Source organism: Uloborus diversus, chromosome 7 (genome assembly GCF_026930045.1).
Source record: "Uloborus diversus isolate 005 chromosome 7, Udiv.v.3.1, whole genome shotgun sequence".
In the NCBI taxonomy this organism is placed as follows: Eukaryota; Metazoa; Arthropoda; class Arachnida; order Araneae; family Uloboridae; genus Uloborus; species Uloborus diversus.
Genome location: NC_072737.1, coordinates 18,762,622 through 18,777,217, shown reverse-complemented (window position 1 = coordinate 18,777,217; position 14,596 = coordinate 18,762,622). Strand labels below are relative to the sequence as shown.

The 14,596-nt window shown below is 32.3% G+C and overlaps 2 protein-coding genes across 2 annotated transcripts in view; one reads left to right on the top strand and one right to left on the bottom strand.

Moving 5' to 3' along the window:
* Window positions 1-2,472, top strand: part of LOC129226303 (hepatocyte growth factor-regulated tyrosine kinase substrate-like) — a 34,457-nt gene extending 31,985 nt beyond the window's left edge. The window contains exons 15-16 of the mRNA XM_054860907.1: window positions 1-307; window positions 2,234-2,472. Of these exons, the coding sequence (XP_054716882.1) occupies window positions 1-307; window positions 2,234-2,472 (546 nt within the window). The remainder of the gene's footprint in view (window positions 308-2,233) is intronic.
* A 3,700-nt stretch (window positions 2,473-6,172) lies between these two features.
* Window positions 6,173-14,596, bottom strand: part of LOC129225881 (transducin beta-like protein 2) — a 34,185-nt gene continuing 25,761 nt past the window's right edge. Inside the window, 4 exon segments of the mRNA XM_054860410.1 lie at window positions 6,173-6,269; window positions 7,420-7,606; window positions 9,492-9,680; window positions 9,773-9,822. Coding sequence (XP_054716385.1) covers window positions 6,239-6,269; window positions 7,420-7,606; window positions 9,492-9,680; window positions 9,773-9,822 — 457 coding nt within the window. The 3' untranslated portion in view covers window positions 6,173-6,238.

Below are 14,596 nucleotides of genomic sequence, written 5' to 3'. Positions count from 1 at the left end.
GAGTACTTGCAGTACCAACGACAGCTAGCCATCCAACGCATGCAGGAGCAAGAGAGGGAAATGCAGATGAGGCAAGAGCAGCAGAAGGCCCAGAATGTGCAGCCTGCTTATCCTCCCCCACAGGGACAGCAGTACCCCCCACCTCACGCCTTCGTACCCCAGGGTGCCCCGGGGTATGCCCCCATCATGCAGCAACCCCCCAATGGGGTGGAGATGGGGCCCCAGCAACCGGGGTACCATCCTGCAGCCGTGCCCTTCAAGCAACCTCAGATGCAGACGGATTATCGTCAGCCCTATAATATGCAAGGTGAGGATCCTTTCACAGTATAAGGTTTTTTGAGGAGTTGAAATGCACTGTAAATATGTATATACTGATACTGTATGTCAACAGAGTGTTTACTGTCCAACAATGTAGTCTGCAATTAGTGCATTTTTCCTAAATCAATAGAAACTAGTTGCTCCATCAAACATCTAATAATTTACCAGCATAGTCAGCTAATACCAGAAGGAGGTTTCTAGTAGCTTTATCCTATAATCTATCAATCCTTTGGGATGCAATTTTTCTGCCAGGGGAGAGGGGAAATTTTTTGCTCTAGATGATTTTTCAACCGATTTTCAACAGAAGATTCATAAGTTCCATGCATACAAAATATAAGTGGATAAATAAAAAAATTAATGTCAATACAGTCGGATCCCGCTACAACGCAATTCAACTTGCGCGAAATGGTTATAACGCGAGTTTTTCATGAGTAATGAATTTTTTATTGCTGACGCAAGTTACTAGCCTGTAACATGAAATTTTTTGCGGAAAGGAGCGGGGGAGCGTTAGAATGGCCTTCGTTGACACTAAATATTGGTTTCGTGAATGGACTTTCGTCCCTTTAGCATCATTGACAGTGGAAGTTCACACACTGTATTAGTCTAAACAACGCTTTGCTTTAGTTTATACAAATTACCACTCCAATTCTTAACAGTTTTTTTTCCTTCTTATGAACGTTGATAAAACAAAATGGTTCACAAACAAGGACTTTCATCTAAAGTTTTCAAAAGTGGAAGGAAAAACAGAAATTTTCTGACAATGCAAGAAAATGTCAAGATTATCGATGCTTAACAATTATAAAGTGCCTCGAAGATAGAACGACAATTAGGTGTGAATTAATCTTCGATATGTACAACTAAAGTTCAAGAAAAGGAAATCCACAAAAGTTCAGAACTTAGTTTTAATGATGAAGCTCGCAGAGTAGTGTCTGAGCAAAATACAAACATCGTGAAAATAGAAGCCAGGCCGAAAATAGTGTTGTTCTCACACTGCATAAACTTCATATTTTTTAAGATTATAATTAAATTTACGATATCTACTGTTCAGTGCTATTATAATGCAGTAATGTTCTGTCTGTAAGTATCCTACTGTTTAAGTACATGTATTTTTTTGATCATTAGTTTTGTGCTTCATAACAGAGTAATCATTTTAAATAGTAACGCTTTTTCCAAAATACAGTAAAATGTCAGTTCTTTATAAAACATACAGTAATATGGTTGCTAACAAATGGTTTGAAACAATTTGAGAGGTGTTAACAAATGTCTGAAATAATTGGGTATGCTTATAAAAAATTTCTAAACATACGTTGTTCCACAACACGAAATTCTGACTTGCGCGAGGGGGTCTTGGAACACATCCCTCGTGTAAATCGGGATCCGACTGTATAGTGTTGTAGAATTCTGTAATACAGTCGAGCCTTGTTATAAGGTCACCTGCTTAAAGGGTTATCAACATATAGGGTCACTTCTAAAATGTCCCAGCTGACATAATGGAGAATTGATACGTTTTGTTATGGGCATTTCATAATCTCCAGGACTGCTTATAAGGTTCATTTGAGAATCATTCCCTAAAACTAAAAATGATATATATTTTTTTCAAGAAGCAATTACCTATCCAGAATTTCCTGAAGCGGTTGTGCAACCCCTTCTATCAAAAAAAAAAATCACTTTTTCCCCCCTCTCTAGAATTAAATTTGCAGTTAAAAGAAAAAGCTGCTGCTAAAAGCAACAATAAAAGTAGTGAAGTTGTGGAAGTTTCATGTAATCAGTGTAAAAAATCATATAAACTTTTTAAAAAGTAAAAGAACTAAGCTCTGTTGCTAATCAAACTATACTGCACCTGTAGAAAAATATGTCTTATTAGCAGAAAATATAGTATGTAGCCTAACAGCCAACTGTGTACTTTCTATTCCAGTTCCTGCATCCATGCCTTCGATGCCGCCCGGAGCCCCCTACCCCCAGCCGCCCCCCGGACCCCCCATGGGCCCCCAGATGATGATGCACCCCGCCCACATGGGCATGGTGCCCCAGGGCATGGCCCCCCAGCTCCCGGTGGTGGAAGCCATGCCTCCCCCTCCACCACAGCCACAGTCGCCCCAACACCAACCGGTGGCACCACAGCCACAGTGCGATCCACTCATAGTGTTCGATTGATGGCGCTGTGGCTTTCTTGACTTGAGCCGTTGGTTATGGTGAAGAGGTTTGGGATCGGGTTCCAGTGTACTTGTGCGTGTAAATAATTCTTATATATACACATATATATATGCAGGGTGTTCCGTTTTAACCTACAAAACCTCTATTTTTTGCAACCGTTAGTCTTAGATGCAACTTCCAATAGTCCAAGTCCTAGTTGTATACTTCAAATTGCAAAAATGTTCAAAATCAGATGCAGAGTAAATATATTGAAAGTTTGAAGCAAAAATTAAAATGAGTCAAAAAATACAAAATTTAACTTTTTATACGGGCCCTAGGTCCCCTAATTCAGGGAAATAATATCCATTGAAAAACAATTCCAACGCAAAATGTTTGACGTTACTACAACCAATATTCACATAGATATGATTAAATGCAGTGTTTTGTGACTTATACCACTTTACTCTCGCCGTCAATAACATCTTTTGGGAGAAAATATAGCAGTTAACAAGGGTTTATATAAATTTATATGTGTGCATAGAGTGCAGTTTCTCAAACTGTTTGAGGTTTTCTCGTGTGTTTTATGTATTACGGCTTAGCCATTGGCAAAGTTCTTTGAATAGCAATGAAAAATATAAATACTTTGCTTTTTTACTTCGACAACCTGTCATTCTTCTGAAAGGGCGATAAATTCCAATCTCATCTTCTGCATGGTCCCTAAAAACTTTGAACTCTAATATCTCCTTGAGTTTTGGTAGCACAAATGTCAAGTTTTTGTGTTAGTAATAGTTTTCAATGGAGATTATTTCTCTAAATATAAGTTAGGGGACCTAGGGCCCGTATAAAAAGTTAAATTTTGTATTTTTTGACTCATTTAAGTTTTTGCTTCAAAATTCCAATATCTTTACTCTGCATCTGATTTTGAACATTTTTACAATTGGAAGTATACATCTAGGACTAAAGATTAAAAATAAAGGTTTTGCAGGTCAAAACGAAACACCCTGTATAAACTTAGCGAGTTTGGAAAGAAAGCGAGGATTTTGTGAATACGTCGAGTGGAATGTCTTAGCTTGAATATGTGAAAATGTTTTATAATTTTGAAAGAAGTGGACATGGACATGTTTAAATATTGTGATGATGTTTTACCCCTCCAAGTGTATGATGCAAGTATTGTGTTTACGATCAAATATGCACTATGAAAATTTAATTCATTTTTACTTAGTGTAATATTTGGTATTAGACTCATGAATTAAGTTACTATTAATTGTTCTTAGTAAATGATATTTATAGCAATTATTTAAAAAATATATTATTATCCCAAATATATATGCATAGCAAATGAAAAGGTGAAAACATAAGTATTGAAAGCTGAAAAACACATTAACACACACACACACACACAAAAAAGAAAAAAAAAACTGATTGCTTTCTCAAATTGTGTTAGTTTTAACTTTTAAACATAAGAGTTTTTTTAAAATAAAAATTGTTGTCACTTAAGTTTGAGCTATTAAATTCATAATTGTATGTTAATTTTTAAAAAAATATATCATTAAAGTTTACCAGAAAAATAAATTTTCAATTGTTTACTTTTTTAGCCTAAACATGTTTATTGCTCTAATAATCTCTGAGCTTTTCCTTTGCACAGAGATATTTCTAGATTCTGAGTTGATTTCAGAAAATGCGTCTTCATCACTAGTTGCTGGATCTAACAAGCAAAAAGGAGCTTGAGTGCAATTGGTGAATTCGGTTGGTTAAAATAGGTCTCTCTTTCAAGGAGAAAGTAGAAATTTGCAACAATTTCAAGTTAGATGTTCTACCCCAAACTAAAACTAATGAATGAATTTTAATAATTGGTGTGTGTTACTTTAAAGTTGTGTATTGTTAAATTTAATTTTAAAATATGAATCAGCAATTCCATCTTTTTAGGAATATCACTGTACACAAAACATGTTCAACCCTCGTTTCATCGCTTGAACTATTATTGAAGAACATGGACTTAACTTCCATTATAATGCAATAATTTTTTAAAAAATTTCTAGAAACATTATTTAAAAGTTTTTTTTTTTTTTTGTCTTGGTAATCCGAGAAGAAAAATAACATTTAAATATTGTCTCTGGAAATCTTTGAAGTTGAAGGGAACAAAGAAGCAGATTTCATGCAATGAAACTACTATCTAACTTACATATTTTGGTAGTTAGATTTCATGGGTTTTTTTTTTTTTTTTCTTTTTTTTTGTAAAAAATTGATACATTTGTTACTGAGGAATTGCCCTAATATAAAATTTATAAGTTTGTTTCGTTCAAAAAGCAAGAAAATACATGAAAAAAAAATCTTTCAGAAAATAGTTCACAAAAATATATTACATTTCTGTTTTGAGCTATGAAAGTATTTAAGTAGTGTCTTCACTTCTGACCTTCAAAAAGAAAAATATTACTAAGCCATAACATTTTTTGAGCATACCTTTTGTATGTGTAATTCGTTTATGTTTTAATGTGTGTGTAGTTTTTAAATTTCCCATACCTCATGTAGAAAAAAAGAAAACAAAGCTAATAATAATATGAAATAAATCAATCATTAATATCCTCAATAGTTTTGGAACAAGTTTTATAAAATTTATTTAAATCAATATATCTATACATTTTATGTTTTATTTAATGTACTGTTAAATTATTTAAGTACAATATTGTTTCATTAATATTCTCAATAGTTTTGGAACGAGTTTTATAAAATTTATTTAAATCAGTACATTTTATAGTTTATTTAATGTAAAGTGTTAAATTATTTAAGTACAATATTGTTTCATTAATATTCTCAATAGTTTTGGAACGAGTTTTATAAAATTTATTTAAATCAGTACATTTTATAGTTTATTTAATGTAAAGTGTTAAATTATGTAAGTACAATATTGTTAATTAAATTTTTGTAACTCTATTCTAATTGTCTATGTTTTCTAAACCAAATGAGAAAATATTATAAAGTATATCAACCCATGAAGCCTACAGTTTTCTTCTCTTGCAAGCCAACTGCTCAAGTCAAACTGTGATTAGAAGTATCTGACTTAGTGAATGAAACTGCGACCTTTCCAATGTGATTTTGTTTTCTGGGGGTTTGCCCGCTGTATATAATTGCAATGCAATAGGATATTGATTCTCTGACTGTATCTGCATTAGAATCTTTTAATTCTCATCCACTGTGGCAGAAAAACAAAATGACATAAAAGAAGAATGACAGTGTACATATTTCTTTCACCAATGGGGACTTTTCTGTAATGTGAGTGATTGGATTCTTTTGGCTGTAAGACATGTTCTATTTTATGTATACAATTTATTTCTTTTAGTTATAAAGTTATGTTTTCTCAAAAAATGGCTCATTTTATTCACTTTTGAATTTATTTGGTATAAAAAAGTTAAGTTTCAGAGAGTTTTTGAAGAAAAATAGGATAACTCCGATTGCAAATGATGAATGTCAGAACAAGAGATCAGGTAACTCGACCAACTTTCCAGGTAGTCGCCGTAATTTTTATTTTATTTTTTTTTAAAGGTGAAAAGAGTTAAGTGGAAGAAATTAAAATATCTGTTTACTTACGTGGATTAATATTTGGGCTCCTTTTATTCAAAAAGTTGTATGAATTAGAAAACAAGTTAAGTTCTTCGACTGCTGTATATTTGTAAAAAAAAAACTATGTCAATAAATTCAGCCGACTACAATAAATGAAACAAAATGTTGATTTAAATTATATTTAATGAAAAATATTTGTTAATTTCTGTACAAAAAATTACAAAAACTATCAGCTCTCTTCGAACGTCTTCAGTGTTACCCTGAAATGGAAAAAAACAGTCAAATCATATTTGCACTATGAAAATACAAAACAATTCAATGCATCAAAAGGAATATATGAAAACATTTTTAAGAATTAGCAGGGGGGGGGATGCTAGTTTGCTCAAGATTTGTTTAGATCAGTGGTGCAATTTTTTTCTAACCCGAGGGCGGCACCTCATACTGAATTGAATCCTGCAGACTCAAGGTTGCCCATATAGGGGGGATAGGGGGGCTCAAGCCCCCCCCCCTTAGAAATGAAACTTCTTTGCTTTTAATTCTTTTTTCTTTGCAAAAATATATAAAAATTTCTTTTCCAGCCATTAATGAACAAGTTATTAAAAATGTCAAATTTTAATATCTCTAATCTGTACTGAAATCAGCTTCCATGGGGAAAATATCTGAGCCCCCCCCCTTAAAATTTTGCATATGGATGCGCTTGTGCAGGCCAGAACACATAAAATTAAAATATATTTGATTATTTTTTATAGTTATAATAGAGAAACGTAGAAAAGGAAATTAATTTTTCACATATTTTTATTTAAATACGGAGCTCCTAAATCAATAGCTAAAAGATTCCCCCATAAATTGTTTTCGCGAAAATGTAAAGTTTTTTTAACGAACACTTTGGACAGCACATCTGCGAATTGAGTAGATAGGGTCAGTAGTTAAAAGTGGTGCTGTGCATGAAAGTTTAGACAGCCTGAACACTTGAAGTATAATGTCAAGCTATAAATAAAAATGTTAATTGTACAGAATTATATGTACCTGATAATGAGTCAGTACAAAAAAAAAGTTACCTGTCTAACTTTCCTCGAAACGGGTATAATATATCGCTCATTTGGAAGCATAGTGCCACAATACGAAGAAATGGCATTTTACAGGAGAAGCGTTTGAAGTGAATTTGCATTGAGAAACGTAAGTTTGCTGTGTTCTCCAGTGGTTGATATTCAAACAAAAAATCTGTCATTATTTTCCAAAGAAGATTCCATTTGAAGGCCTTTAAAGCAAAAAAAAAAAGAAAATTAAAAATTTTGTATTGTGGCACTCTTTTTCCAAACCAGCGATATGTTCTGTCTGAATCTCTTGACTGGAACTTTTAAATGCCCATGAAAATAACTTATTAGGGAAAGAGAAGGAAATAATATTCACCTAGTTTCTTCAATTTCGCTCTGGAGTCGATCCCTCATGGTAGCACTCGTTGCTTTTTTCTTTGCTTCTTCTAAACCAAGAATTTTATTTTTGTACCCAGGAACATTATGGAACAGTCTTATGTGCTTTCCAGTGGCCACTGTCAAGTACAATCCATCCGGTGAAAATAGTAACACCCGCACTGGCTCTGAAAATAAGTTAATCAATCAGCGTTAGCATTCGAATAAAAGCTGGTACTCTCCTCACTATGCTTGTTTCGTTTCACTAAACAAATTATTTGTTATAGCAGTTATACAATATCTTTAAAACGTCAATCTATAAAACACAATCCTTTATGAACCGCACAACTTTTACAAAATAAAAAATGTGTTGTGCAGCTAAAAAAGCCCTCTATTCTGCCTTGCAAATGAAACAATTCTTTAGCAAATTAAATTTTGAAAGTTTTTTGGCTTTCCAGTTTAATTCAAAGATTTTAAATGAAAATCAATTTTCACAGTAAAAAAAATTACTGTGACTTAGTTTTCACAGTAAAAAAATTACAGACCACACTCACAAATATTGGGAACTGAAAGTAACCAACACGCCATCTAGCGAGATAATCTAAATAGGAGATGATGGCAAATGCCTGTTGTTCCGCATGTTAAACTTTTAAACAAAGGGAAAAAATGTCATTCGTGTATTTTAACTAATTGAACGGAAATAAAAAGCTTTCAAGCTGTTATATTTGTGGAAAATCTTGTTTATCCGTTAATCTTTCTGATAAATGTGAAAAAGGCATCATAAGAAAACTTGTCACTCATACTACTTACGACCATCCTAGTCATCCAAGTGTGACAATGTGAGATACGAAAATATTTTGCAATGTAAGCCACTCTGAAAATTGTCCCTGAGTAGTATATATTGCTAAATTACTGCGATCTGCTACGATACAAGTATGTCCTAGCTACGTTTATAAAGGAAACTTGGTATTTATTGGCACGAAAATGAATAGATCAATCAGTGCAAATAATAATAAGCAATTTTTCTGTGTAGAAAAAACCACCTGCAGTGACAAAGGGAAGATAGTAGACAATAATAGATCAAATTAAAAAATAGAAATGAAAAAAGATGTGAAATGATTGTAATGAAGAGTCAAAGAATGAACGTGCAACAAATACCAATACAGTACCCGTCAGTAATAAAATCACTGGATTATAAAATCAGCCGCTTTTTAAAATCAAACTTGGAAGAACAGAATCATCGCAATACCAAAACATGTTAAAACCATCCTTTAATAAAATCACTATCACGGTTTTATAAAGTCCAACTTTTGGATATAATACGCCAAAAATTAATAAAGATGCACCAAGAAGGGAAGGAATCGGCCTCAGAAGATGAGGAAATATCAGAGCCGAATTTGCTCTCTTCATTAAATATCAGAAAAGTGCTTGATATTATACGATGCACTTTTGAGCCAAGAGGAAAATATAATGTTAAAACTTATAAACATTTTGTAAAATTTCAAACGATATTGTTCTTTACTCTGCAACTCTGTTAAAATATTGGCGTATTGTTATTTGATTAAGACCCTTGTGCAAATTTTAAAAAAATGTACCTCATGCTCAAAATAACTGTATTTTGAAACACTCGAAACAACAATAAATGAAGTAATTCGTTTTTAGAGTATTTGAACTTCAAAATCTATAATTTTTCAAAGTGAATTTTGGTATGCCGTTTTTTAAAATCAGCCGCTTTATAAAATCAAATATCTTCTGAACCAATGTGATTTTAATAAGCGGCGAGCACTGTACTACAAATCAAAATATAAAAAAGAAACCAATAAATCTAGTTTATGTGAATAACTAATGCATTAAAAATAACCAAATCCTCATAAATCAAGCACAAAATGTCAAAGCAAGGCAAGAATGTCACTAAAAACAATTAGAAAATTAATGATTCATTGCTATCTTAGTACCATAGCAGAACATAGTAGCCGACAAGCTGGTTTCGTTTTAATCCGATTTATAGCGCCACCTATAATTACTTTCCGTTCCAGAGAGAGTAACTTCAGTAGAAATTTGGGGGAAAATTACCTATATGAATGTCTTTTAAATGAACCTGTAACTCTCCTGTGACTGCAGAATATATTGTTACGTCAGATGCAGTTGTTTCAGCAATGGCGACCGTTCTCCCATCTGGTGAGAGGGCTGTTAAGCACTTCGAACTGGACTGGTGTGGACTGGTTTTCAGAAGATAGGGCTCCTGACCCTTGTCGTATTCAACTGTAAAAGATGGAATGAAATTTTTTTTAAAATCCATACATAATGCACTTCATTTTAATCTTTAAAACAACAATGCAAAAAAAAAAACATACTGTTTGTATCCCAGAGTTTCCACGTCCCATCTTTGGATACTGTCACCATTCTGTATCAAAAAGATATAAGAAGCATGAAACATAGAGTTAGCATAAAATACAGTGTTAGCATAAAAGAATGTCCCGGTTTTAAAAAATTCATAATTACACTTAACACAAACATTCCAAGTTTCTTTTCACTCACTTATGTTCAATATGTGAGCCTTTCATACAGGGTTGGCCGAATTGGACCCAATTGGGTTGGACCCAATGGTTTTTTTTAAAAAAACCCATTATTTAACCCACTTTTGGGTTTTTTAAAATTTTCTGAGAAGTTTTTAAAAAAATTAATTAATTTAAATACTTTTACAATTTAAACTTCATTTTTATTTGTTCTTCACCACAGACAAAGAACAAAAAAAAATGAATTTAGAACTTGAATAGCATTTCTTAACTCTTAACGGCATTAAAAAAATACTTCAGATTTTAAATAAATGTATTTAACTTTTTTCTTTAACTGGTCAATAAATAACTCAAATTATATTGACCAAGTCCTCTCAGTCTGATTTTCTCAATATTTGTAGATTGTACAGAGGAAACTAATTTAGTTAAAAGGCTTTCATGTGAATTATTTTCTGCTAACCAACACATCACAAATCTCGAATAAACACAAGGTATATTTTTAAGAAATGAACAGATTTTTCAAACGGTCGACAGAAAACAGAACAGGTGCAGTATTTTCATTACCTTATGAAAAAGTTTAATATTTCTTACTCTGTACACAGAAATAGAAAAACAGGCAACATACAGTTCAAAGAAATATCTTGATTAAGCTGGAATTCAGTAAAAAGGGATTTAAACTATTTGAGGTTCTACAGTAGTTTTACATAACAAAATAAAATACAATTAAGTAAAATGCAAAAAAAAAAAAAAAGTAATTAAAAACGAACAAACAAACAATAGATTTTATCACTCGAGAAGTAACTTTACCTTAACTGTTGGAAATAATGAAAATTAAAAAATCTGAAACTTCACCATTCTTGGGTTTTTTCATCTTTTATATTTTTCTCCAGAAAATGCTGAATTTTAACTAGTTTTCCAGCTTTTTTTACCCAAAGACAATTTTTGCACATTGTCCATATACTTACGCTACAATATTCTATAAGTACCCCACATTTTCCCTAAAAAAAACCCACATTTCTTTTAAAAAACCCAACTTTAGTTGGGTTTTTTTGGGTTTTATTTAAAAAAACCCTGGGTCCATGGGCTTTTTTTTAAAAAAAACCCGGGTTTTTGCCAACCCTGCTTTCATAATGCAACATACATCTAACCAGTATTCTAGTTCGTTCCGTACATTTTGGAGTGTTTCACTGTCAATTTTCAGTTCTAACAATGTTGTAGACGATGGGGGAGTATAAACAGTGGTGACAATTGGGGATTATGAGTGGGAGGGAGGGAGGGGACAAAAAAAAGACAACTAAAAGCCATGGGACTTTTAGAGGCAGCAAAAAATTAAAAAAAAAAAAAAAAAAGTAAAGTACAAAATTTTGTTAGGGCTGGTTTTGAGAATATTGAAGCAGGCAACTGAAAACAGATGTGAGTCTAGCAACTTAACTCACGTCTTTCTTAAGATTTTGATGAATTTTGTACACATTAACTTTCTCCCAAAGAAACACTAGACTCACATTATTTATCCTGAAGTATTTTCAGTTGTCACAAACACTCGGTAATACAACAGAGTCTAGAAAATCCGAGTCCCGTAAGTTTGAGGTTCTGCTTAACCCAAGGTGCTTTATTTATATTTTAAGTTGAATCTTTTAGTTGCTAAGAAAATGATTTTCATTAAAATCTGAAAATAGAACTCTTTCGCTACTATAAAACTTATTTCATATAGTAAATATTAATAAAAAGGAATTGAGAGATTGCTGTCAATGACACTAAATGCAATGAAATACTCATTGACCACGAAATATAGATTAAGAGATGCATCACAGACAATAACTTGACGTTAAAATTAGCATTGGTTTGCCACAAAGAACATGTAAACATGCTTTTGGACGATAGTCAAAAAAGTAGGTTCACAACTTGACGCCATATGAATAGTATATAAGATATTTAAGCCTTATGTAACTAACCGTTTATGTGTTAGGCCGCATTCATACAGTGTACATACTCGCGTAAGAACATAGATAGATGTTAAGACAAAAATCAATATTGGTTCTGGCATTGTCAAAATACATATTCGGTTGCCTACAAAGTTACACGCATAAAATACAGACCAACATTGTGAAAAAGTCAAAATTTGTTTTTAAGTAATTAAAAATTGAAATAATGCTGAAATTTGAGCAAATTTTTTTTTCGTGAAGCAATAGCTGTTTTTCTTTACATAAGGAAGTAAAAGGTGGTTCTCCTCATGTCTTCTGAATAGTGTAAATTTTTAATATGAAAGAATTGTCTGGAAAATCCGAGTTTTCAGTTATCCGAGGTGAGGTGAGCCCCAATTACTCGGATTTTTGAGACTACTGTAATTTTATTAAACAAGCATGGCTTGTTGAAGTAAAACAATTGATTTACTAATATCAAAACAAAGAATACATAAACTAAAAGTTATTGCTTGTGCTAAATAATGTTTCGTAAACAGATATACTAAATAAAAAAATAATTATGATCTGAAAATATTGACATTTTTAAAAAATTTTATCATTTCTAGTTTTAGTTTTAAAACTAGAATATAAAATGAATTAATTAACAATTACCCCCCCCCCTCCCCCCAATCACTGACACTTTGTATAAACACTCTTTGACGAAACCCCATAAAAAAATAACATGGCAGTCTGGAGATCATCTGGCTGGCCAAAGCATAATCACGATCACCTGCACCGCAAAGCCAGCGTTATGAAATGTTAATCTTTTTTCTTTTTTAATGTATCATTTATAGTGGTAAGTGTAATAGTTTATGCTAACCTCTATTATTTCTTCATCGTGTGCACAACAGATTAATATGTTTCATCAACAGATGAAACATGTTAAACAGACAATCCTCCAAAATATTTTACAAACCAAGATGAGGTCACGCATTGTATGTAGCAATTTTTAAAAAATGTGAAATAACAACAAAAACTAGTTACATCACAGGGAAATTTTCAAAATTTAATCAAATAAAAATGTTACATTTAAAACTAAAAACAATAGGCAACTCAAATAAACTGTAGGAGGTGCTGTAGTCTCTGGCTACTGTTGGCCGAAAAAGCTAAAACCGAGATCAACCCACTTACACAGGATATGATCTGTCCAATCAGACAACTGCCTTGCCTGCACATAATTGAAATATTTTAACTCATTGGCTAATTTCTTAAATCACTGCAAAGAGGCGCATTCAAAATTTAATGAAAAAAAAAAGAAGTTATCTTAAGTCACTTACACATTTGTTTAGCAAGAAAATTAAGCATTCAAGTATTTTCAGCACTCCTAAAAGCCATTTCTTAACCACTTATCAGTATTTTAATATTTAACAATTACATCATTTTGTTCAGCATAATTAATAGTTCATAGTTATGTTTAGGATATTCGAGTAATATAAAGGAAGTAAATTGGATTTAAAGAATAATAAATATTCCTAACATTCAAATAATAATAACATTCAAAGTTCATTTTTAAGGTATTTAATTCAACTGTTATTCATAAATCACACATAGTTTACAGATTTTAAAAAAAAAAATCATTCCCATAACACAGCGGTTCCCAACCTTTTCCCCCCTTGCGAACCCCTTCGATACTCTGAAAGAAGTTGACGAACCCTTTGAGTACTACGTAATACGTAACAAGCAAAAACAAATGCGTGCACACACACAGAAAATAAAGTTTGGGAGATTTTTTTTTAGTTTGATGCTGCTCCGTAGTTTACAACAAGAACGAAAAAAATTACAAAATATAGAATTACAAATATTGCTACGAACTAAAATGAATGCAAAACGAATTCACCAAAAAATAAACACAGTATACTGTGTTGAGCTTCAATCAACTTTGAAAAATTTAGAAAATGGAATATTTGTGGAACAAAGAGGCTCAAAGTTTGGCTGAAATGTTTCTAAGGCTAAGGTACATTTATCTCTAATCACTGAATCAGAAGTCAATTAAAGAATGATCTTTAAGATACCTTTCAGGAAACTCTCAAATTAACCAAATAAACTTTTTTTCTTTTCTTACAGTACAATGAGAGATCTCTAGGTCATGGGCGGATTTATGGGGGGTCAGAGGGGGCAATGCCCCCCCAGTTTTGGGAGGACTTTATGTAGTAACAACACAGCTTCCAAAAATTTAAAAAAAAAAAAAACATTATTTTTTTGTTTTTTGAATAGTTCAGAAGAGCATGGGTGGATTTATAGGGGGGGGGGCAAAGGGGACAATGCCCCCCCCCCCCCCCCAGTTTTAGGAGGAGTTTATATAGTAACAACTTATCTTCCAAAATCTTACAACAAAAAAAATCATGATTTTTTTCTTTTTTGAATAGGAAATTAAAGTTTATTTTTTCTTTTAAACTTAAAATAGCCGTTTCTTACAAAGTTTGAACAATACTGTACAACTGTATAATCTACTACTCAATTTCAGAGACTGGAAAGTGCAAATTATTAATAGGTTCTAAAATCCCTGAAAAGAATTGGCACATTCTAGCCTACAAGGCTTTTGAGCCAAAAACCCTATCTAACCAACCAAACCTTGAAAATAATTAGTCAAGTCTTTGAAACTCCTCAGCAAAGTGTGCTTCAATTTTATTTCTTATCAAGTGTATAAATTAAGAATTGTTCAAATGGATAGTATGTTACTCTCTTGATACCTATTCTCTAA